At 36.1% G+C, this 26,027-nt stretch overlaps 1 protein-coding gene across 1 annotated transcript in view; it reads left to right on the top strand.

Annotated features, from left to right (window-relative positions):
* Positions 1–26,027, top strand: part of SEMA3C (semaphorin 3C) — a 125,957-nt gene that overhangs the window by 48,654 nt on the left and 51,276 nt on the right. The window contains exons 3-4 of the mRNA XM_026068896.1: positions 20,488–20,648; positions 23,215–23,277. Of these exons, the coding sequence (XP_025924681.1) occupies positions 20,488–20,648; positions 23,215–23,277 (224 nt within the window). The remainder of the gene's footprint in view (positions 1–20,487; positions 20,649–23,214; positions 23,278–26,027) is intronic.

The following is a 26,027-nucleotide window of genomic DNA, read 5'->3' as shown; positions in this document are numbered from 1 at the left end:
TTTTCTTCTAGGTCTGCTAAGCCATAGAATAATAGTGGGAATCAACATTAAGATTTCAAGGAAGGAATTGCCAAATTTCTGTTTTCTTTAATCTTCAGCTCTTGATCTCCTTTAATAGAGAGAGCCTTGAATTAGATTTAGTCATGCTTCTGCTCATTCCTATCAGTGTAGGCCAATGTTTGGCAAAAATGATTGTACTAGTCTCTGTATTCAGATTGCTCTGACCCCGTCTCTTTCTTTGCCAAGTGCTCAGTATTTGTTTGTTTGTAAAAACTGCATTCTTTGAACTTTTGACTTGCGTAATATTCCTCATGGCAGTGACATTTATCAGAGAAACGAAACTTTTGCACCTTGCTTTTATGACACAAAAGAGGATGGCAGGGTTAACTGGAGCCTGGCATATCCTGCTGCTTGCTTCTGAGCACACAGCGGTAAACATTCATTCTTCTTCACTTGCTGAATTTTCTTTGAAGTGCATCTCTGCTGTTGAAAATGTCAGTGGCTGTTTCAATAATTCTTTTTATTTTTTGGGCCAAAACCCTTACATTTTGCATTTGGGACATTGACTCGCCAAGAAATACATTCATGGCTAAAACATATATTTTTCTAGGGAACTTTAGAACTTTTTTTTTCTCTCCGGATGTGCATCTGGATTTTCTTTTTCTTTTTCTTCCTTTTCTTACTGTTGTTTTTGTTTTCAGGGTGGTAATGAGTTTACACATTGTCATAACATTGTAATGCAGTGACATAAAACTTGTGCTAATAGGAAACAGAAGTAATGAAACATTTAGTATACATACAGTGCAAAGCATATTAAGTATAGCGAGAGGTAACGAATGTCAAATAAGACATATAAGAAAACCTAACAGTGGTCAGTAGACTTCTGTGCGGCAAAAAGTGGGTTTATATTTCAGTTGTTGAAGTAAGTAACAAGCCTTTGCCATTTCACATGCTGTACTTAGAGGCTGCATGCACTGAAAATTGTGTTGCAGGGTTGCATGCTTTTTTCTCTCTAGAATATCTGTGTTTGGGTTTTTTTCAGTGTACAAGTGAAAAGAGATTTTTTTTTTCTGCCCCCCCCCCAACATCAAACTATCACAGTTCCTCAAACATTATTATCAGTAGCTGTAAACTGAACAGAATATGTGCTGCAAAATTCCAAGGGAAGCACGTTCAGAAGGTAGAAGAGGCAGATGGGCTGAGTGATCTCCTAGCTCCGTGTTCTTCGATGTGGGAGGCTGGGAGTAAAGTGTATTAGCATGGCACTTATAAAAGCCAACTTGCTTCTGACAGGTTTCCTGAGGATATATCAGCAACTTATCCTTCCAGGACAGTAAAATTCGAACCTCTTTGGATCGAATGTCATGAAATATCTTGGCCACTGCACAGCACAATTTGAATCCATAAAGAAAAACAAATTTGTGTCGTGTTTCCAGCCATTGTTATTTTTAGTTAAGCCACAAACCATTAATGGCTGTTTAAAGTAGGGGTTTCCACATTTTTCTCCTCAAGCGTGTGCTGTATGTCTGCTACCCGTGCAAGTACACCGCCAGCGAAGGCTTCAGAGGAGCCAACTTGCAACACGGGCCCTGAGAAGGGATCCTGGCGCAGCTGCATACGGCCTCCTCGGGGCTGCCAGGCTGAGTGTTCACAGATGATTTCCCACTTCACTTAAGCAGAGGCCAAGATGCTAGTAGAGTATTTTTTATATATATATGTACATATATATATATATATATATGCACAATGTTTCCAATTCCCCTTCTTTGACTTATATGCAAAGGTGAAACCATTTTTGACAGAAATTGCCTTATGCTTGTGTAAAGTTTATTTCACAAGGAGTTGCGATTTTGCTTTGAACCTCAACTATGTTAATACCGTCAAGCAAATAAATTGTATCAGATAGATATACTAGCATCTTGGCTATATGAGAAATACCCTTCTGCTATCCCTCTTTTTTTCCTTAATGCAGACAGACTCTCGAAAATGGCTGTCCTTAAATGCATCCAAGCAAGTTTGTATAAAGGCAAGAGGAGGAAAACAGCATGTCAATGAATTTTCAGCTATATTGGCTATCTTATTTCGAAAATGATATTTTTCCTCCTTTTTTTTTTGGTCTTTTCTTCATAAATCTCTTATTTCTTGATGATTTTTTTCCTCTACTGGGATATCAATGCATAGTTGTGGCAGCCCAGTGTTTATTTACAACTTTTAGCTAAAAATTATCTTTCTAACTTTCAGTAGGAAACTTCTGTGTATTTTGAATCACTGGCATTGCTATTCCCATTTGTGATAACTGACCCAATAGTTTTCATTTCCTTGTCTGTTTTCTCTGTTTTCCCCCATATGTGATTATCTGTCTTCACTTTCCTTGTAACCTAAAATTAAAGACTGGTCCAACAGAGCATTTAAAGACATTTAACTTGTGTTCCTGGGAAGTCACAATGGGACTTCTTGTATGTTTTAAGTTAAACTCATGCTTAAATACCCTACTAGATTAGACCGTATTATGACTTAGCAGGTGAAAATCTGCCCCTATTTTCCTCTGGTATCCTGTTTGAAACTTATAAAAGGTCAGTAGGGCAAGGTTGAAAGATTGAAATAAAAAGGGAAAATATAGTCACAATCTTACAGTGGAATCTTGTGGGTCTCATTGCATCTGTGATGACTCCTTTTGAAATCACAGATCTATGGAGACTGGATCAGCTCTGAAAATGTGTAGTCACTTGGGAAGGGAATAAAAGGAAGATGGAAGTTTTATTAATCGAAGTTACAATTTTTTATTCTCATGTTGCTAATGACTCCTGTAAATCATTATAAATTTGACGTGTAAAACATCACAAAACAACAGAAACATATCATATTGCAGCACTGTAAAAATACTTGCAAAGAAAAAATATAACCACTGGCCTATGGGACTGGCATTTTGAAAGATGGCCATGATCTCTTATGCAAGAAGGTAAACTTTCCATCTGCTCTGAGTTTTAATGGGGAATCGACACCATTATGTGTGCCCTTATGCAGAACAAGTAAACTGTGAAAAATATTTGTAAGCTGGAGCCTCATCTCTTCAGGTCCTTTATCAACTCAATAAATTGAGGCAGGTTCCTTCAGAGGGAGCTTCAGAGAATATAAATTATCCTCCTGCTCTCTTTAATCCGCTAATTTCTCTCTCTGATGAGAATATAGAGAGCTTCTAGAAACTGGGCTCCTAAATTAGGTATTTAAATGAGATGCCTGCAGCAAACTGTATGACTTCCTAGAGCCTACACAATCTTTGCACGGACAAACTCGCATATTCTTGGGATCTGGCTATATACAGTGAAAAAAGGTGACTAGTGCAAGCTACTCTCCTATTCTCAGATAACACAGAATTCTTAAATGCTCCTGCTGAGTCCCCTCTTAAAAGCATGGTGGTGGAGCTATTGGTTTTTGAAAGCATGCACTTGATTTTCTTCCTCCTGTAATGTTTACAGGCCTGTTTTAATGACAACTCTGACTTTGGGTGTGTGGTTTGTGCTTCCATACCACAGATTTTTGACCTTATACTAGGGCTTGCTTAATATTTAAGGACAATTGTTGCCTATCACTTTTGTGTGTCTGTTTCTTTGCTTGTTTATTTCCTCCAGAAAATAATGCTCATATTGTTTGTAATCCTAAATGTCCCAAAGGATTTGGCTTTAACTTGAGTCATCAGTGTGGTTGAGCAACCAAATAGCAATGAAAATATATTTATCAGGGATTTACCAAGCAGACTAAAGGCAACCTGAAGGAAGACATTAAATAAAAATGTTGCTCTGACTATTTAAAAAGCAAATTAGGAAGCTAAAATCTTTCGGCTAAAAGCACTGTTTAAAAATTAATTAAAAAGGAATGGGCGTTTGTATGAATCTCCTTCCAAATTATTTAAGTGACTGTAAAACTTTTTATATTGATATTGCCGGAAACTGAAATTACTTAATGTACTATCCCTGCCCTTCTGCACAGAGGCTCACAAACCTTCTGTAGTCCTGTCTTTAGGAGTTTATATTCCAAATAAGACAGACCAGAACCAGGAGGAGGAACAGGGACAGAGAAGTGAAGTGACATGTCTGAAGTTATGCAGCTGGCCAATAACAGAGCTCCAGTTAATCTAAAAGGTCCTTGTCACCAGTAATGTGTGCTTTTCCAACAAGAAAAGCCTGAGGAATGCTGGCTAAAAGCCAAGTCAGGTAGCTTTTAGCGACTACTCACTATAATTTTAAAGGCAAGACATAGACATAAGTATGACGACTTAATGAATTCACAGAGACAAAAGATACAAGAACCTTGTCTCCCTGAGATGGAATCAGAAATATCATGTCCCTAATCATCGTATAGTGTTCTGTCATATGCAAACAGGATAATTAAGCATTTTACCTTGACATGTAGCAGAAGAGATGAGAGTCTGGGAATATTAATACTCTGTCTGTTCCAGAATGGTAATGCATTTGTCATGTTCTCATATCTTAATTGACAGTTATTTTATGCCTTTTGTATTTTTTCAGTACATAGGCAAACTTGTTTAAATACTTGCTTCTTTCTGACTAGAAAGCTTTTTCCCAAGGCTGTTGACATAGGTTCCTTTGTTCGATTAAATCCAGCCAAGTACTAATGTCTCCTGAGTAACAGTATCATTACAGCAGAAAAAACAGTTCAGACAAATTACACACTGTATTCACTTGTTAGACACATACCTGCACGCTACCACTATTAATTAATGTAATTGATAAGCCTTATTTTAATTAGAATAATACTATAGTTATAAATAACCTTCTTAGATATTCAGATTATCATATTTGAACACCTGAATGCATTTTTGGTGTCGGCTGCTTAAGCAGAATTTATGCAGACTATGAATTATTTGGGTGAAAAGAAACAGCAGAGAAATTGTCTTTTAGCAACTGCATTTTATAATTTTGAAGAAGAAATGTTAACCAAAGTTTGAAAGCCCAGTATAGTTCACAAGTGATGTGCACAATTTCATACCACCCCAAAACCTAGCCCTTTGCCTTCTTAGAGAACTGGAGAAAGGAAGGCAGAACTGAAGGAAGAAAAGGTTTATTAATTATATAGTCAGCACAGTGCTCCTTGTGAACCATATCTAGATATCAGTGACATGCAGCCTGACTGAACTTGAAAACATTTATTCACATGATTGATTTTTACTTATTTGAAAAGTCACATTCTGATTGCTCCTATAAATATGGGTTTTCAGGACCTTTGGTTTGCATCAGCTTAGTGTGTGAGTAGCAGAGGGATATTAGATGGCATTTAATGTTATGAGGAAATAAATGTAAATCTATTCACATTGCACATATATTATCGCCTTCCCTTCCCCTTTTTCCACATCTCTGACTTGCCTTCTAAGATTACAAATCCAACAAGATGATATATCATGGCAATTTTAGCACAGTCCTGTCTGTGGGATTTTTGTCCTGCTTAGAGCTTTTTGGTGCAATTATATTTGGATTCAATAGATTTATAAAGAATTAAATCTTTTTTTTATTTAAATGGCCTAAAGTCAATCACTGAAAAGAAATTTAGTTAACTGTTTTCAGATTATTTTTACTGTCACCTACACTTGTCTGTTGAGATACCAGGTGAGACAGTCAAAGAAAGTTAAATCTTCAACATATTGAGTAAGTTTGCTTACTTTTAGTGTTGTCTACCTAAATGTTAGATACCTAGTCCTAGATAATCATCCAGGCTTCTTTTCTAATTTTAGAGGAAAAAAATGGAACCTGCAGAAGATGGTTGAAATCAATGACAAAATGCAAACTGTCATCAGTGTGGACAAGTCTGGTTCTTGTGTCACTGTCCTTCATTCCAGAAAAGATCTGAAAATGATGCAACTTACTTTCCATGTACTTATTTCTCTCTTCTTGGGCAGAATTTTTCTCCCCAGAATAGTCACTTATTCTTAAGGTTTTCCTTTTCTCAAATCAAAGCCTAAAATCGGCTACTTTGATTGTCTTGTCATGTGTTAAGCCCAAAGAAAGTGATGGATTTTCTGACTGTAAGATTTGTGACCATTTCATTCAATATGAGGAGCAGTGATGAACTTCCTTGTGCGTGCTTTATCTTATGAATTGTTAATCGTTTGTTCTACTTTGTGCTACATTTGGACTACTATGCTGTTTTCTGTGCACTGATTTGATGTGATAAAGGGACATGCAGTGTCAGAGTCCCTGAAGATAGCCCACTTTGCCTCACGGGGTTAGACTCAAGAAGTGGACTTCTGGTTGTAGCAATAGCGTACCTCCATGATCATTTGAGCACAAAACATGTAAAATAGAATGAAGCTCAAAAGGGACAACACATTTCACCAAGCTCCAAATGTTTTCTTTGGTATGAAAACATTATTGGTGAATTCTTCTGGTAATTGTATTTTGGAATATGAAGGGACATTCCTGTACTAAGTTTACCCTTAGACAAGTTGAGACACAATCTTGTGACATCCCCAAAGTTGGTAAGGAAAGGTATACGTATAGCAAGGAAAGTATTCAATAAACCAGTTAGGCACCTAAACTGACATTTAGGTGGAAATTAGGAGCCTAAGTTCAGGATAGATTCAAAAAAACCCGCCTAACTCATAACCAGAAGTTTTCATAGATGATGAAAGCTGTGCCACTGGTCATTCCCAGGATGTCTTCGTCTTTGCATTGGGTTGATGATGGAGGCATCCACCTAAGGTTTATTGGAGTGCAGAACAGAAGTGTTTCTCTGCCTAAATTCTTTGGTGAGCCTGATATATTAGAGACAGTCAGGCCTTACCAAGCTTCACTACATGGACTGTAGTAGCCGTATCCATCTTCTGCAAAATAGGCAGAAGGTTAATGCCTAAAATATTCCCCCAGAAAGTTAGATACTTGTATTCTCCTCAGTTCTGCCTTGGGGATTCCTCTACCAAAATGAGCCTAACAGGTATTGCCATGCTGCAAATCACATTTCCAAGACTGATTGTCTACTGTGTAGCTTATTAGTAATACCAGGAGTCTGAACTTCTAGATCATTTCTCATCATGAGCCTGTATTTCAGCAATTTCTGAAATTTTACCTGCAACCAACTGGTAAATTTGATAAATTTGGAGACTGCACTTCTGACAGTTGGCTTGCTTGGAGAGCTAAGAATTGATTCCTAGTGCTTTGACCTAATTTTATACTAGTGGAACTCCGTTGATTTTAATGGTGCTAAGAGTGGAAATTTTGGATCAATGTAGTGGAAAATCAGGTTAACAGACTACTGGCCAATGACAATAAAGCCCTCAGCTGTGTGGAGGGTTGTAATTCTCAGGCTAATGAAATTCCCATAAAAAGAATGGATTTGATAACTTTTATAGCTCGTCAGAAAGATACAGATCTCTAGATCGCAGAGTCTCGAGTGGATCATATTTAGGCTTTAGAATAGCATATCTTCCAAAATACATAAAAATAGAATATTATTTATTCTATCCCCAATATGAATCTGTTGCAAGAGACTCCTGCTTTTGGAAACTTTCAGTTCTAGTTAACCACCAAAGAACCCAGCACTGAATAGTAAACAGAGACAAAGAGGAGGAACAAGTATGATCAGTTCAATGAAGGTAAAGGTTATGAGCATTGCTTTTAATTTTTAATAACTGATAAACAGTTAAAGTCTACTGTGAAATGCTATGAAAGTGAAGTTATGTAAGGGAACTAGTCAAAATATGTCTTATGTTGTAGTAAAAGCCCTATTAAATAAACACCAGCTAAAATATTTAACCTGTTAAAAATATTTTGTATTCAAGCTAAGAGTTCAAAAGGTTACTGTTTGGCATTCCTCCTCATGAGCAAATCTAGCGAATCTAGTAAAGTTAACATGCCTTTAGTAAACATTCTGATTAAAGGCTATTACTATTTACTCTGTCACAATCACGTGGTTCTACCTGGTAGAGATTTCCTTTTTACTGTAATAGAATTCATGGCATTATCTGTTTAATGGAGCTGTACTGGATTGTGCGTTAAGCAGCATTACTTGATGTGACATAGAAACACTAAAGTATGTGTACCTGTAAAAGTAGAGTGATTTAAATATATTATGCAATAGGCTAAATGGTTAGAAGGAACATGAATTAGAATAATACTTTGAACATAAAGATGTTTTTCATTTGTGTCTTTTTACAAACATGCTGAACTTGATAGTAATTCTAAAAGACAGGTAAGCGTTGTTATAAACATAGAGCAGATGGTTAAACTGACATAAATAGAGGGTGTGAGATTTGTTCAAGGTCAGAGAGCAAGTGCCCAGGACTTCTAACTTATAGTACCCTGTTCTGATCACGAAACAAATCCTCCTTGTTCTAGATATTTTTTATATTATGCTTTAAATGAATAGTGATGCTATTAAATATGAGTACAGGGCATGCACAAGTTACAAAATCTACAAATTTTGACACAAAGTTACCTTCAAAGTTAGAGAGAATGCTGTTTTGTTTTAGGATCAAGGGCATGGAGTTATATATTGAGAGTACTTGCATCATCCCCTTGTACTTTTAATAGTTTACTATAGACATAAGTGAAAGTAGTATCATGTACCTAGTGTAATTCAACTTAATATCAAACAGTTTGGTTTAATGGACAGATTGTGAAGTCAAGATGCAATTAATATATAGTGCCCACAAAAGCTTGTTTTATAATTTGTTCAGGTCAGCATCAGTGCTTTCCATTTCTTGTGTCAAGCTCAGCTTGTCAGTGTAGAAGGGTTAGCAGTGTATTGCTGTTTGCTCGCTGTCTGAGATGGGAAAAGCACGTCACCTGTGGCTGTGGTTGACTTTTCTTACCCTACCTATCTTATACCTGTGGTACCTGACCAATTTTAGTCTGCCAGGAATCTCAATAGCCTCATTTTTGGACTGGAATGCTGTCGAGTCCTTCTTTCCTCGAACCTGCTCTTTCTACACTGAGCCTGTAAGAGATCCATGTAGTACTTAAGCTGAGTACATTTCTCCTCTTCGATATTCTTTCTTTTACCTGGAAGCAATCATTTATCTTCCTTCTTCTCTTTGTTGATATACAGCACATCCAAATGAACTGATAGCTCACTCCTTTTAGAACCTAGCGTTATCTAAAAGTGATAGTGTTACCATCACGAGATGCTATGTAACTCACAGAGTTGAAAATAAACATGTAGCTTTTATCTGAAACTTCCATATCTGTGGACAAGCAAGAAGGAGAATTCTTATACTTTTTCCTTCTTTTGGCCAAGTACTAGATGATCATCCTGCTGAATAAATATGGCAAGTCTAGTTTAAACATGGAGTGAGTGACTGCAGAAGGTTTATTTATTTAAATGGCTTCCCGTTCAGATGAAATCTAAACAGAAAAGCATAAAAGTTATCTCTAAAATCCAAACCAGAGTTTTGGCTGAGCTTATTAAGTCTGAAGAGTCTGGATTTAAAACAAACAAACAAAAAATCCCTCTTTTTGCATGTGAAATACAGTTGAAATAACTTCCTCCAGCTATTTCATTTTAATTTCAAAGGGTCTTTCGTACATTACCAAACATAAACCAAAAACAACACAGTCAAATATATAACAGACTATTATCTCCGCTTTACATAAGAGGAAAGTAACTCAGAATTTATGTGACATGTCTTAAGACAAAAAGCAAAATACCATCAGAATAGGATTTAAAGTTGAGTGGACTGTAATCCACCAGGCTATGCTCAGCTCACTAAACATGCCTTTTTACTGTGCATCCCAAATACCAGCTGGTGATCACTTGAAGATTGATGGTAGCATGCTGCTCTGGAATGTGCTCCTAAATTCACTCTTTGTGTCAGTCTTCATGGTGCGAAATAGTGAAATACGGTTACCTTCTGTGTGTTTAAACAGCAAGTGTGTTACCTGCTGAACACATCTCCCTTAAGAGTCTGGGTGCAGCACTCTTTCTACTGCAAATCAGTCAGTAATAGGGACAGCCATATCTAATAAAAGACACTAACAGTGACAGACCTACCACCAGCTTCCAAATCCATACATAGATAAAGTAAGCTTAATAATATTCAATATACATAAGTTTGGATGTATTTTGTTCTTGAAATTGACACTAAGAAAAAGCCTAGGTCTGAATTAATTTACCATAGGGGGTTCAGCAACAGAAACAGTGCACACTGATGATAAAATTAACTTTCAGTTGCTTCCAGCCTTTGAAGTCCACTGGGAAACACGAGAAGACATGACCCTGTGTCTGTTAAGCAAGTTGTGATATAACAGCCATTAAAAAAAAAAAAAAGAAGAAGAATCTTAATGTGCAGTCTGATGTCAGTGTAACCACATGGGCTATTCCTAAGATGGGAGTGGATGCATTTGAATATACCAGAAAAATATATTTCAAAGAAAAAAACAAAAACAAACAGGAAAATATTTAAGGATGGGCTTGACTTTTGCTCTTCTCACAAACCAAGCTTTCTTTGGCTTCAGGAGGTATCTCAAACACCCACAAACAGAAAGCAGTTTGTTTCCTTCCAATAGCAAAGACTGGGTGGCCTTCTTTTGGATGCAAAATCAAATGGGACCAAACAGAACAAATTAGATTACAAGGGATAATTTAACAGTATGGAACAATGTAGAAGTACAGGAAAGGGAATGAAGAATATTGTGGAGAAATATTCTCCTATTCTAATATTTCTGTTCTAGAAATAGAAATATCTAGGGAGGGTTTGTGTAATTATAATTGTGAAAGAACAGTGAATCAAGGCAGTTCCTCTTGTTAAAATTCTTATCTCCAACACATTGACACCTCTGGCACTAGCGGTTCATTGAAGGGCGATGTCATTTGTTGACCTCTGTCTGCTTTGTTGTCTTTTCTTTTTCTTCTTCCCAGATGTAAAACAGAGCTTGGTAACTTTCTAAACTTGGTATATAGAGAAGAGTATCTGATATATAGACACCAGCGCTACACATTGACTGACATACTGACGGGAAACAAGAAAACACACAAAATAGAAACATACAAAAATAGGCTTTTATGTAGTTCTATGTGATAGCCACCATCCTACATAGCTGTTTCCTTAGCTTTGCTATAGACAGTTTGGCTTCTTTTCCAAGCATCCCTCTGTGCTCAGAACTGTCCATGTCTAGAAATATTCCCCTTTAATTTACCAGTCCATTGAAAAGAATTTATTAATGAAATTCTTTTGAATATGAAGTACTGCCCTCCAAATCTTCCTCAGCTCATGGCTGAGTAAACTTTACATTATTTTACTGAAGAAAGAATACAATATAAGCACTTGGGATTTAGTTTGGTCTCTGTATGTCTGATGTTTTCCTGGTAGCTAATCCTAATTTGATTAAAATGATGATGATAATGAAACAGTTACCAACATTGCATATACTAAGTTTCCCTTTTTTATACAGAATAGGGGTGAAAAATGACTGCTGAAGAAAAGACCAATGTGTTTTAAGCAGATCTGTGGATAAAGTGACATAGCCAAGGGGCTAAAAATGCAGCTAAAGTTGGTAACATCAATAAAGGAAAGGATTACTGCAGCATGGGCAGTAATGCCAATCCTCGACATACGGACATTGGCTGAATCTCTAGGGAGTTTGCTATCTGAAAGAGAAAAGAATATAATGAAAAGAGCTCTTCGTCTTACTGCAGTGAAGTGGGTTCTTACTTTATTACAGAAACCATAATGAAATATTTCAGGGTTTGAGCTGTGTTTTCTCAATGACTTTTTGTTAGGTCTGGCAGCCAAAGTAGTTCTGCAGCTTAGTGACAACATGTTCAGAGAGAAAAGGAGAAGTGGAGAAAGGTGGAGAACTTTCCAGGTCAAAAAAAGAAGTTAACATGGTACTATGATACTTTCATTATTTAATAGGTTGAATATTTTGGAACATTTGACAATCCTCCATTCCAATTCAGAGGCACAGTATGGGTCTGTCAATGAAAATGTATTAACACCTCAAAACTGCATGTGTTAGGAATAGCTGCCCCCATCAGTTTTGCAAAGGACAAATGATATCTTCACTCTATACAGATTCCTTGAGGAAACCTGCACAGTACGCTCTTACACCGGAACAAGAAGGTAAAAACACAATGATGTTTTCAAAGACAAGTTTAGCAGCAAAAGTTCTTACCTTCTACTGAACCTTACTTCTACTTTCCCTCCCTCCCCAATATTAAAAAATATCCCAGCTGCCATCAGCTGCCATATCACTTTGTTGTGAATAAATAGGTATACAAACCTAAGCCTAAAGAAGTTTACTTTTATCACAACAATAACAACCTGAATGAGATACAAAACTAATGAGAAGTGCACTCAGACCTCATTCTCCTCCCAGAGGTTTAACTGCTCATAGTAAAAGGGATGTGGATCAATGAAGTGGGAGAACAACTCATGTGAGTCTCTCGTTGTCACCAGTTCTGAGTTGGAGAATAGCACCAGCTTCAGTTTTAATTCATTCTTTGAGGAGATACAGTTATCCTCTTTATTTCATTTCTCATGTCTCTCTTTAAATTTAGATCAAAGAGTTTTGGTATTTGCAAACAGGGCTCAATTCCACCAAAGTCTGTTTGATGGCTATTTGGAACACTTCTGTATGTGAATGAGCTTCACAGGAAGAAGCACAGCTGTTCCTCTTATGAAGTGACTGTTGCTCCACGTGGAGAAAATGAACAGATATAATGAAATATTATAATGAAAAATGGAAAGATATAATGTTCCCAGAAGTGGAATAATGTGGAATGTATCTGACTTCTCCATGGGTGTGGCTTTTTTTTTCTTGCCCCCTTTCTTCCTCTCAAAAATAATGTCATACATGGCAACCGAAAGCTTCTCACTCCTGCATCTGGAAAACAAAAACAACTTGAGCACCAATTGAAAAGCTACTGTGTGCACACATGCTAGTGGGTGAGACCACTTTGGCTTGTACCACCTTAGAAAATGTGGCAAAGACCCTCTTGGTCTCTTTTGAAAAGAAACAAAAGGGTAAATTCTGTTAAATTCTGTATTACTGTGTGCAAACTCTGATGTTTACAGCTTAAAACTCTTTGAGAGCAGCTTGCACGGTGCAGAGTTAACTTCATACACTAGGCATTGAGGTGGATGGCTTTCATCTGAAGTGGCTAATTTAGCTGCAGTAGTCTTAACCCAATTAGCCTGTCTTTACAGCTCTCCATGCTTGCCAAAGTTACCTCTTTGATTTGGGGACCTAAGATGATAATTAAGCCTAGACAGATTAATGGGCAGCAAAAGGGCAAGGTAATTGAATAACTAGATATCTTCTTCCAGAAAGTTTAGTATGGAGTCAGTATTTGTGACGTTTGCTTCTGAAAGAATACAAATTAAGATGATATTAAGGGATAAAGTTGATGACCAATAAGATTATAACTGCACACCACTTTTTTTACTAAAAAAAAATAGAATCCCACTTTTCTTTTTCAACTTTTTGATTGGAATACCTATACAGACTTCAGAGAGGTTATTCCAGGTTTACAGCGAGATAAGTGCTGGAATAATCTGAAAATTATGCCTAGAAGTGTCTACAGCCTAGTGAGACTGCCTAACAGGAGGGTGTGGGTGGTCTTGCATAATTCTCAGTGAAGGCATCTCAGTACTGGAATATTTGGCAAGACTTGGAATAACTATGCAGTTGCAGCTTGGAAAAAGTTGGCTTATTTTTCCTCTTTGTTTCAGAGTAGGGCTTCTACTGTGGAATGTGGTATGATTTCACCATGACAATATCTCTGCAAATCAAAATTTTTTTCAGCCTTGTAATAGTTCCCATTCTTCATAATGTAAAGCTGCAATAAAAATACACTTAACCTTATGGGATGTCTTGGACTGATGAATGTGCCACAGAGCCACTCCATTATATGTTGCCACACACACAAGCAAGTGACTTTCTCTCATCATGTATTTGCCTTTGCTTAGAAAGCACATTCCTGCTATGCAAAATTGGCAGCTGCCCACATCTCAGTGTATCTGCCCCTCATTCTTCAAAGCAGCAAATCAAAGGTGAAAAATTTCCTGATGGTTTTTGAAGCAGTATTACGAAAATCACAATGAAACTTCACCCTGTCATGAGTGATTCCCCTTTCAGTACTACTTTTTAAGAGCCCCAAACTCAAAAGGCAGTTAATACTCCATTTTTTATTTTTTTTAATCTACAAGTTACCAGGATTTTAGAACTTTTATGTATATTGTAAGTTTTAAAAAGGACTCATCTACTGACATATGTCAATGCTTTGCTTAAGGTCAACTATTAACTGGTATGTCTTTTCCTATCAGCACATGGCCCCCTTCACAAAGAGCAACTGAGTGTTTTATTGCTCCTAATGTGAACGTTGAGCTGCCCAAGGTGACTGATTGTTCTCAAACACATTAGAGCTACTTCTGGGTTCTGATTCTCTGAAGACTTCACCTTTGTACTATTATTTCTAATATAAAAGACTTCACTGTCTTAATCCAATACTGTTTAAATTCCATTTTCAACTCCTTTAGCAAATATATCAACAAATATTCAAGCTGTATGGTGAAACCAGATCACATTTAGATATCATTGACATTTCCATGTTATTTACCTTCATTCCAAATACAGCAGCTAAGTTTCCTTCAAGCAAATTATGCATTTTAGCTGGAGGCAAAGAGAGCTCCTGTTTCAGCCTGTACTGTATGAACTCTCTTCCTCCCTATCCAATAAGTGATCTTGTTAATTAGTTAGCCTGTGATTTTATGAGCACTTGTAAATCTATTTTCTCCCCTCTCACCCACTCTTTTTTTTTTACTAAAGATGTAATTAAGATCCTTTCAGAAGGAATCAGAAGCTAGCAAGTGTGCTCATCTGTAATTTCCAGTTCTTGCAAATCTATTACTTCCTTGAGCAAAAAGCCTCATTTCATTCTAACAGCATTAAAAAAATATATGTAAAGACTTTTCAGGCATGAGAAGAGATGAAAAGATAAAGAACAGGTCAAAGGTCCACCTGAGCTTTGTTGGCCCTGTGTGGTTAAGGCGCACAAGGGATTGACTGGTAGCACATCTGGCTGATATTGGCTCTTCGGCCAACCACTACGTATCCATTTATAATCAGCCTCACTTGAGAGCTGGCCAAGGGCTGGTTTTCAGTTTGAATATTGCATGACCAGTGGCAGAATGCTTCAACAACTCTCCTATCTCACTCCTATAAGTAGAAGAAATCAGTAAGTATTTCTTTAAAGAAAAGGAATGTTGACAGTGCAAGATGACTTGTTCTGAAGTTTTTGAAAGAAAATATTCTGACATTCCTTGTTCTCTTTAGCAAACATAGAATTAAACAAACAGTCACAATGTATATTCTCATGGATGAAAAGCAATATTATAAATAACGTACTTCTCCACAGATGCCATGTGAACTGTAAAAATAATACATTTATTTCCTCTCTATCTTTACATTAAAAATTCAGGAATAAGGCCAAAAAATAGTTAAAATAATTAGATTTTCATGAAATATGATTTTTTTAACTAGATCATTTCCAGTCATTCCTGCTAATGGGGTACAAAAAAGATTAGTTAGTCAATACAAAGCAGAAATGAACAAAATATTTTAGAATAAAATAAAGCAGAGCTTTTCTTCTAGCTGAAACATCTTTATAATTTTTTGTTTGTATTTTTGCAAATACTTTGGATTTCACTCACATTTTAAAAATACATAATCATTTAATGCTAGCAACATGATATACACTCTCTTTCTATATGTATATGAATATGATTTTTTCACCTGTTCAGGAGTGAACCATGAATAAAATGTTGCTATTTCATTTGGATACTATAATCAAAAACATTATTCTACTTAAATGGTTATTTCTAGGGAAAAAAAAATAAAGAAAGAGAGAGAAAATTGGTTTTATTCCAGTTCCTGGAAGGTGAGATATCGCACTGCAGTTTTACATTTGGCATGCACTAGCATATTTGTTGGCACAAACTAAGGGTTTAATTAGGCTTAAGAGAGTCTTAGGGTCTCATTAACTAGGGGCTAATGTTGTGAAGCCTACTGCTAGCTGTACACAAGGTCTGTTGCTTGTGGACCCCATACCTCATGAAGAAATAAAAGAAAATAGCATTGTTCTGCTGACTTCCAAATCTCTAAGGCTAGGTAAAACCCATGCCAGTCTGGGCAGCAGAGGTTCCCCATGAAATGTAGCCCATTTTTCCAGAAAGCTCAGTTTCTCCCCTTCACTGTGGTTCTGCATGTGAAATGGTAATGCTAGGCTCTATCCCCTTCTTTTTTTCAGAGACACATACAGCAAAGCTCCACTTCTGCTCTGAGCTTCCCCATAAACAAACCTTCTGAGACTGTCCCTATGCCAGCAGGAAAGAGGAGGAAAACATATTATCTCTTGTACTTAACCACAGAGAAGTCTAAATTAAAAGTTTGACAGAGCATCCTAGACTCAAAGAAGCCCTTCCAGGCTAGAAACCCAAGGGTGGTGTGGTGTAGAGAGGTCTGCTCTCTTCCACATTTCACCTGTCTGTGGGTAAACTCAGTGCTTTGAACTTGGGCTGCGGACGTTTGCACACCTGGGCTATATCTTACCAAACTGTGCAATGCAGAGATATTTATTTCTTGTATTGAAGTTTTCAGTAATAAGTTCTTACAGAGCTCTGTGAGTAGGGATAATCATATTTTGGGGAGGTCTTGCTAAAATTTGTATTAATTTCTCTACCATATGTATCAAGCACCCATATTTGTATAAGTTTTATACTGTGGAAGTCTCTTAAATTAGGATCTTATCTTACATATTAGGGGTTATTTTATCCCTTACATTAGGAGAGTCAGGCTATGTTTTCAGCATTATGACATCAGTTAATGTAAATTAAAGGGTGATGAAAGGATGGTGTTGAGTGATGAAATAAGACATTCAGCTTGCTACCTGATAAATGGATCTAGCTCGTATATGTATGTGCAGATTGGACAGTTAGGTATAACAGGCCATGTTTGTTAGTGGGAGAGATCTCCATATTCCTTGATTTCCAGTCTGATGTATTTAATTTGTTTTGTTCTGGCCACCACAGCAGGATTCGAGTGTTATCAATAGAAAGGCTTTCTTGACGTTAACAATAGAGATACTACACAAATATTTTGTTTTCTTTCTCTTGTGAAAGCATAACATTTTTTCTATAATACATGTATTGACTTTTATGTGGTGGATTAGAAGGATAATTAAAGAGTAAGTGCTTAACTGTCTAATTGTCAGTAAGCTGTACACTATGTACACAGAGAACTCCCAGTCATTGGAATCTCCCAAAATGTGTAGTTGAAAAATAATAATAGTTCTGTGGAGAGAGTTCTTTGAAGCTTGTGTTTTTTTGTTAAAAGGGAAGACAGCTAAATAACCTGTCCTTTAAGATCAGATTTCTAACGTTAGGAATCAAATTGGTATCAATTTTATCACCTGAGGAAAGCCAAAACTAAATTCACTGACCTATAAAAAAAGGGCGAACAAAGGTTATTCATATATCATTAAGGATGAGTTATTTACATATAGAATACATTACAATCTTTACTTTGATTGGCAAACAAAAATATTAATATTCATAGAATGTTAAGTGGCTTAACTGTCTGCGACATCATTCTCCATACAGGGTTTACCGCTTTGAGAATGTCTGGTTGAATTCCCAAAGCACAGAATAAAATTTGCTCTGAAGGTCACTAAATGTTTAGATAATTTTTTACAAAAGCTTTAGGAGATAAAAGGGAATGTGGAAGACTTTATGATGTCTCTCCACCCACTTCTGTGTCCAAGTAATAGCATCCAGAACAGTAAATCTTTAAAAAATCTCATTTTCCTAGGTGGTTGTGTGATAAAGTTTGTTAATGGAAAGAAAATTTGATCAACTATAAATTCCCTCCCAACTTGCTCTAGTACCCATAAGAGACTAATAAACTGTACGTTTCAGCACTGAAGGAAATGAAAGTAACAAATCTGAGATTGTATCTTTTAGGGCAGTATTCTACTGCAGTCTAGGGCTTTCCTTCCTTCTTATGAATGGCTTTGAGTTTCCATAGGCCAGTGGCATGCATAAAGTAGTCTTCTAGGCAGCAGCTTCGCTCAGGCAGATTTCCCTTCAGGTGCCTTACAAAGGATAATGCCATTGCAAAGGATTAAAACTCCATCCAGTTGATTTCCGGAAATGAGAATCACGAAAATCGAATATCTATTGCTATTTATGTCTCTCCCTTTAAAACAATTATTGCAATCTTGATCATTTATTAAGATGTCAATCACAGTGTTATTGTTTATTCTAAAATCACTGAAGCTCTACCGAGGGGCATTACAGTGAATTCAATATGCCCACATTTATGCAACGTTATCTGGGAAACTGCTGCCCCCACCCTGGTCTATCTGTGCTTTTCTGCTATATCAAATTCACAGTTATGAGAAGGTTCAGTTTCACCTTGCAGCTGCCAAATCTTACAGTAATATTCAAAAGGCCACCAGGAAAAGGGATGAGAGCAAGAATCTCAGGCCTGTTATGAAAGGTCAATCTGAGAATTTCAGAGATATCAAAGGGACTGAATTTTAACGGCACTATGCTGTTGAGTCTCCCAGATGCCTCTGCAAATCCCAGCCTCAAAACTTACAGAGAGGATTTTTAAAATAAAGTAAAACAATTGATTCTTCAAAGACATAAAAACAACTGTAAAAATTACCTATGATGTGGGCAATTTTCATATATTTTAATGAGTACTGCTCCAAATTACACTTTTAAGCACAAACATTAAATCTTGATTGTATGTTTATCCTTTGTTGAAAGACATGAAATAGAAATATTATTTGTTGATTTTTTTAATATTAAAATACATTCATGTGATCAACACTTAGCTACTGAAAGCTGTCAGATGTCTATGTGAATGAAAACATGATTTAACTGAAGATATTTTTCATCTTTCTACAAAACTATTTGACAATCGTGATAAAAATTAAGTGGAGTTATATACCAAATTTTCAATGCAAATCATATTCTGTTAAGTGTTCTTTCAATCAATAGATCTGTAGTAGACAAAAGTCCCAAGACTGCAGCCTTTGGCTGTATGTAGTCTACAGCTGATCAAAAATTGTTCTCCAAGTAATTTTCAAAGATAAAATTATGCTTCCAGCTACATACATGTTCTACAGAAAGTGCATGCTTTCTGCACAAAATTTCTTTTTTTCTTGTTAACGAAACAAAAATCTAGAAACATTTTTGTTTGGAGAGGGTTTGTTTGTTTTTTTTTCCAAAAAATATATCCTTAGCCCACATAAATCTAGTCATCTGAAAGTCTTAGATAACAAATTTTGGATTAAACATTTATCTTTTATATAGGGTTAATGAGCAAAAACTTAGTTTTTAGCAAAAAACAGGCTTTAGCAACAGTGACAAGCCACATTGTCCCAGGTACCCAACTTTACAAAAGGGCTGCGGACTGCATCCCTAGATTTATGAATAGAGATTACAGGAGGGTTTCATTTCACATGTACTGTGTACTTGCCACCCTTTTAAAGTCACAGGAAACAAAATCCAATTATAATGCTCAGGAGGTAAGAAAACATAATTATATGTTAAATATTTGCATAAGGAAAAATTGATGATTAAAGTTTTGTTTTTCCATTCTCAACTGTTGAGAAATATCCTTTCTGTTATTACTAAGGAGAAAAATAATCTGAGTGGAGGCCAAAACATATTGGCCAAGCAAAGACAGGAAGGCTGATCTTTCTCAAGGGCAGCACCTAATACTTACATTGCAAATGCTTGTGCTATTCCAGTAACAGGCCTGATCCTGCACTACTGAGATCAAAGGATGTTTTTCACTTCACTTCATTGAAGAAAGTTTTATGTGGAAAAAAAAAGTTAAGCTACAGTTCGATAGACTGGTCCAAATGCCATAAACAAACAACTGAATAAATGGACCCATTTAGGCTTGTTTTAATGCGGTTTCTTTTTTTCTTTTAAATAAACCATGTACAGTGATGAAGAAAAAAAGAAAAAAAAAAAAGAGACGGAAAATTGTAGAGATCTATTCTTGGTGAGCCAAGCAGAAAAGCCAAGACCTTTTCTGCTATGAAATACAAGTAAACTGTGCTCAGGTAGTTTTGATTGATCTTGTGGTCTAATGCTGTCATAAACTTTAAAATGTATTGAATCCATTGATTAATTTAATGTATAATCTTCCTTAAAAGCCAAAGCTGTAAATAGTTATGTCCATTAAAGTAAGAATTCATTAGCTGAATGAAGAAAACAATGCCTGATTTTTACGGGATATGTCTAGTTACTTAACATGTAACAACGATGAATTCAAACTGGGAGAAGAAAATTTGTTTTTACTCAACCATTAACTTATTACCAAGTGTCTGATAAGAGATTTTCTTCTCTTATTGGCTGCACTTGTGTTCAAAGAGTCCTTTATTTAAAATGATATGCAATTATGAAGCCAAGAAAGGCAACTGAACCTCTTTACTAACTTGTGGTCTTTACTATTACAGAGCTGCAAGAAACTAAGACCTCTGAATATTACAGAATATCCCACAATCCCCTGGATTACAGGATATTATTAATGGATGAAGATCAGGACAGGATCTATGTGGGCAGCAAAGATCATATTCTCTCTTTGAATATTAATAATATAAGCCAGGACCCTCTCAGTGTAAGTTCAGCATTTATTTTGAGAATGCAAAGTCTCTTTACTGCATGCCATTCTTTTTAAGAGAAAAAATGTGTATTTCATTAGTTTGCAGCCAGCAGAAGTCCAGGCCCACACCTTATTGAACTGTTAGTACTTGTTTTAGATGTTATACAAGATGAACAAAGTATTAGCATGTCTGCTCCTCAGACAGTGCATTTGACCTGTTTTCTTGTTTCAAAGTGATGTTCAGTGTGGCTTGGCCTCATAAGCAAAATTCATATGGGTTGATGGAGCTGAAATTTTTCCAGTCCTCTCGACTTGCTCTTTGAAAAGAAGCCTGTAAGCCAGAAGAAGATATACCTAAATGCTCTCTTTTTCAGGCCACAGGGGAAAAATAACCAGATAGAGCTGATGTTAACCTTTGAGTGTATTTATTTTTGTTTCCTACTCTGAAGCCTAATCTCTGAACTGTTTTTCAATCTTTGTTATGTCTGTGTCAGCCCTTGCCCTTCAGCTGGATAGCTGAGACATCTCTAGTTTGGGTTTTTTTAGACACTATGACCCTAATCTCTTGCTGAATGACCCCCACTCTTGCTGCCATCCCTTTTTTTGGCTTCTTCTATAACTTACTGAGATGCTGTTTTCTAAGAACGCTCTATGTCCTAAATCCCCACTCTATAGCAGGCAGCCTGCATATGAAAGGAATCAAATTATCATGTATTTAAAAAACCTCCACAGGTTTCTGTCTTATTTCCAGATTCAATGCAAATCTAGCTTCTCTGGTTTTAAAATAGGTGAACTGAAGCAGTATTTGTGTGCCCAGAAGCCTGACTGTTAAGATATCACCTCTCTACAGACCTTGCCTCACCTGTCTTTAGACTATCACAGCTACAATGCTACCTTCAAATGTGCAGCGTAGGCCTTGTTTTACTAAATTCATCTGATCCTTTAATCTGTGGGCTTTACTGCTGTGCCTCGGGAGTACTGAGAGGCAGGGACATCTAGCATGCGGCAGCTAAGTTAAATGCCCTGCTTAGGAGGCAGGGCTTTTAATGTGTCACCAGAGAGAGACAGAGCCCACTGGAGGGTGATTAAGAGCACTTAAATTAGGCTTTGCTTGGACTCACCCTCTGGACATGCCTGTCCACCTGAATTGATTACGGTTGGAGTCTAGGGAGACCAGCTCTCTGACTTACGCATTTAAATTAAATGCCTCTTGCGTGATGGTGTGAACATGTCCTCCTTCCTCCTAACGTTACAGTAATCTCCATCTGTAATGGAGCCACCATCTTTGATCTGAAGTAGCTTATCTGAGCTTTTTGCTAATTCACATCTCATCAGTGATTCTGCTAACCTTACCTGGAAACCTGTTGTGTTCCCGCACTATCCATTTCAGCCCTCTTTTAACATGTTGCTTTTAATTCTGTGAAGAGTTCAGCTACATGGATTTGCATCTCTTGCACAAAGTGGATTCTGCAGTATAAAACTGTAAGGCATTTTAATGATCCATTCAGGCACAGAAAAAGAAAAATAAAAAACATCAACCCAAAGCAAAAGCCCAGAGTTTTCTGCATAGCTACTGTGGTCACCCAATATTAGACTCAGAATTAATCTCTGCAGTTCCACTTGTTCTTTCTTTTGGTTATTTGTTTTTATAACAGATTCATTTTGCTAATCTTTTGCCATTACAAAGACCCTATATGCATATGCATACATACCTTTAACTCTGTGCAGACATATATGTGTGTGCATGTGTGTATATATATATGTATATATATGTATGCACAAAGACCTTTTAATGTTATTATTAAGGCTATCTTGATGCTAAATGTTATCAGGCTATGTCACCTATTAAATTTCTAGGGAGTGGTTTCTAATGGATGTCCTTTGTATTCCAAAATCAAAATAAATGATAGAAGAAGCTCAAAAACTTCAATGTGAGTAGAGTTCAGATAAACATTCAGAGATTGAGGTACTTTTAGAAAAGTTGTCTGCAGTGCAAGGTTTACTAAATTCAGCTGGAAATCTTAATATTTTAAGCAGGTTTTATCATAAGATATCCAAACCTTTACTTTTAAAAATTAAAAGTTATTACAAGAACCTTTCCTGCAATATTGCAGTTTCCAGTGTGAACAATTTCTAGAAGTTCACTAAAAGAAAAGAAGATGAACATTATCTAAGATGATGATGATTAAAATCTGTCTCATATTCAAGCAATGAGAACATGAAAAGCTTTTATTCAAGTTCAGTTCTAAAGAAGACTAAATAAATTGATTAACTTATCTCTAAAATGTTTAATAATCTTTGGGCCAAATGGCATAAATCAGACTCTCTTTACTGACTTAAAGAAAGTTATGTGAATTTATATCAGCCAATGACCTGGTCCATTATTTTACTTATTGAATTCTAGGATAGAAAGTTGTTTTCATTTATGAATTAAAATCATTTTTTTCCCTAAAATCAAGGTGTAAAAGCTATCAAAATACTAACTTATTGTTACCAATTATGCAGTGCAATGATTTCTGTTTGTTATTAAAAATAAATTAGGTAATAATAAGTTACTCAAAATTTACTTCTTTCCTCACAGATTTTCTGGCCAGCATCAGCAAACAAAGTTGAGGAGTGCAAAATGGCTGGCAAAGATCCTACAGTAAGTTATAATACACATGCGCATCACATACACACACACACACACAAATTACATACTCGGCAATAAAGTAAGAGCACCTTGAATGCAGCCAAAAGGAAATGAAAGAGGTGTCTGTTTTGCTTTTTTAAATACTCTGCAGGCCAAACGATAAAGTGAATTTATGAAAAATCATGGTATGTAAACAGAATGCACCTTCAGACTTTGACAAATGGAAAAAAATATGCATTGTTCACTTCCTTACCTGACATTTTTTTCTTGTAACTAGTACATTTAGAAGATAACACTATCCAAGGTATGTTCTGGAGATGATGCTGAATAATCTACAGTTAAGCATCCGTACGTGCACTGGCTGTCTGATCATCCCTGCAAATGGGATCTTGACAGATGGATGGTACCTGTCTCCATTCTGACAGCACACAGCGCTCATCGCAGAGAAATCCCAACACCTCTTTTTATTACTTCCGTAAAGCAATGTCCAAATAAGTATCTGGCAACCAGTATGTCTCCTAGAAACAGATAAAGATGGTCTCTGGAATCATGTGAAATGCAAACCCCAGAGAGGTTATGTTGAGTCATTTTGCACTACAGCCTATTATTGTCCCGTCTGAATGCAGGCACCTTCCAAGGCACCTACATCAGATGATAATTTCCCAAAGCTCTCTTTATAGACAATGGATATAGAAATGAGCAATCTAGAAGACCCAGTGGTACAATACATTGTGTGTTTGGCAGCGTTGTGTATGAACATGGTTACCTTCCTAAAGTGATTTGGTCTTACAGCCTGTATATGAATAAATTTTACTCACCGAAGAAAGTTAAATTGTAAAGAAACGCAGAAAGTCACATTTTTATTCCTTCAGTTATCTTTTGACTGTTAACCATTTCAGCAGTGCCTAATAATTTTTATCCTAGTTTATTTCTAGTTCTTTAGATATGACCATTTTACAAGTGATATTTAAGTATTAGAATCTGTGGTAGCAAAAATGCAATTTCTCAGTACTAAATTTCTACTGAAAATTGGTCAAATTTTGCTTATATTTTGATTTGAACCAAAAGCTATGGAGATCAGAAGTCCTCACATTAGATGTCCTCCAGTCCTCTAGACCAGGACTAATGTTTCTATTTATATTAGCTATACATTTCTTATTGGTAATTAAACCTACAAAAAGGCATGCAATTCACTTACTGTGATGTTGCAATAATGCAACTGTGTCCATTTTGTAAGAAAAATATATTTTATTTTGCAAAATCTAATGCAACTGCTGATGAAAGTAAGGGAAACTGGAAGGCTGACCTACTGGAGTGTAATACATTTTTTTCAGTTAAACCGTGCAGAGTAGTTCACTATAGTGCTCCGGTGCAAGAGAATGAGTCTTTATGGATAATTATACTATGGTTGGCATGGCAGCTTACCTGCTTTCTTTCTGGATAGCTGTGACAATGAAAAACAAATATTTTCTTATTGAATGTTCTGTGTTTCTAGACATCTTTACATTGTTCTGGTTATTGCAGCAAACTCTACAGTTAGTGGCTGGTTAAGTTGCGCTAAATATGAAAATAAAGTGTATAGCATGTGTTGGTGATGATGTGGATTGCATCAGCAACTGGTGATAGACTGATCAAGAAATTTTCTTTTCTTTGAAATACAAAAGTTCATTAGTCTTACTCATGTGTCCAACACATGATGACACTCTTCTAAGGCAAAAATATAAAAAAGCAGATGATACTTTAAGCAGAAAGCAGTATAAAAAAAAAATGCTCTGTGGGAAAAAGTGCTAAGACATTACTGAGTGCTGGGCACTCCAGAGAACTTTTAAACTTGGATATTTAGTGGTGAGACTTTCCTAGCCTTTAACCACATTGAAGTATCTAAAAGTTATTGCATTTGGAGACAGATTTCTAGAACCTCTTTTTTTCCAACAAGAAGTTAATTGTGGATATAGCTAATATATCTGTAAAGTAATAAATTATGTCCAGCTTTTCATCTGTATAAACTTTAATTGCTTTTTTTAATCCCTGCAGTTCATTGTAGAAGAAAGATGAAGTTCCAGAAATAGAAGCTTATGTGAAGTTTTTTAGCATTTGTGGTAGATGCTCAAATTTAAAACAAAACAAAACAGAACAAAACAAATAAGTATGGTACTAAAAAGTAGTCACTGCTCCCACTAAAATCAATTATGTGTCTTACTGGAAGCTCACTGAAGTCAATGAGAAAAAGAGAACCCAAAGCTAAATGATTGTTTGTTACTTAGAATTTATAGTTCAATTTTAATAGCATTCTTGGGAGTTTGATTCCTGATAATAATGGCAGAAGTAGAGAATTAATTCAGAAGAATTAAGTTTCAACTAAATTAGAATTTGTCACATGTATCTAAAAAAAAAAAGAAGAAGAAAGTAAATGCTTAAAAATATTTGACCTATCAGAGAATAATGATAATCATAAGGTAAAAGAGGAATAGACGGACTTGAATCAGACAGCAAAGAAGGACTTTACACAACCAGCCAATTCTTTTCAAAGGAGATTTGGTGCACCCTAACTTTAGACAAACATTTAAATCTGAATTTGTCATCCTCAGCTCCCTTTTTAGTTAGTGAAGAGAAATAGTCATCTTCAAATAGTACCTTCACCAGATAACTTGGATGCTTAAATTGAGATGACATCTATTTCTCTCCATTTACTGTGATGAAAGCCTGGCGCACAGACATATGCCTTTCAGATGTCTAAAGGCAGTTCTCCAGACATTACTATT

This window comes from Apteryx rowi, unplaced genomic scaffold, assembly GCF_003343035.1.
Source record: "Apteryx rowi isolate R43461 unplaced genomic scaffold, aptRow1 scaffold_282, whole genome shotgun sequence".
NCBI lineage: Eukaryota > Metazoa > Chordata > Aves > Apterygiformes > Apterygidae > Apteryx > Apteryx rowi.
The sequence above is the reverse complement of the archived record's forward strand: the minus strand, read 5'-3'. Positions and strand labels throughout refer to the sequence as shown.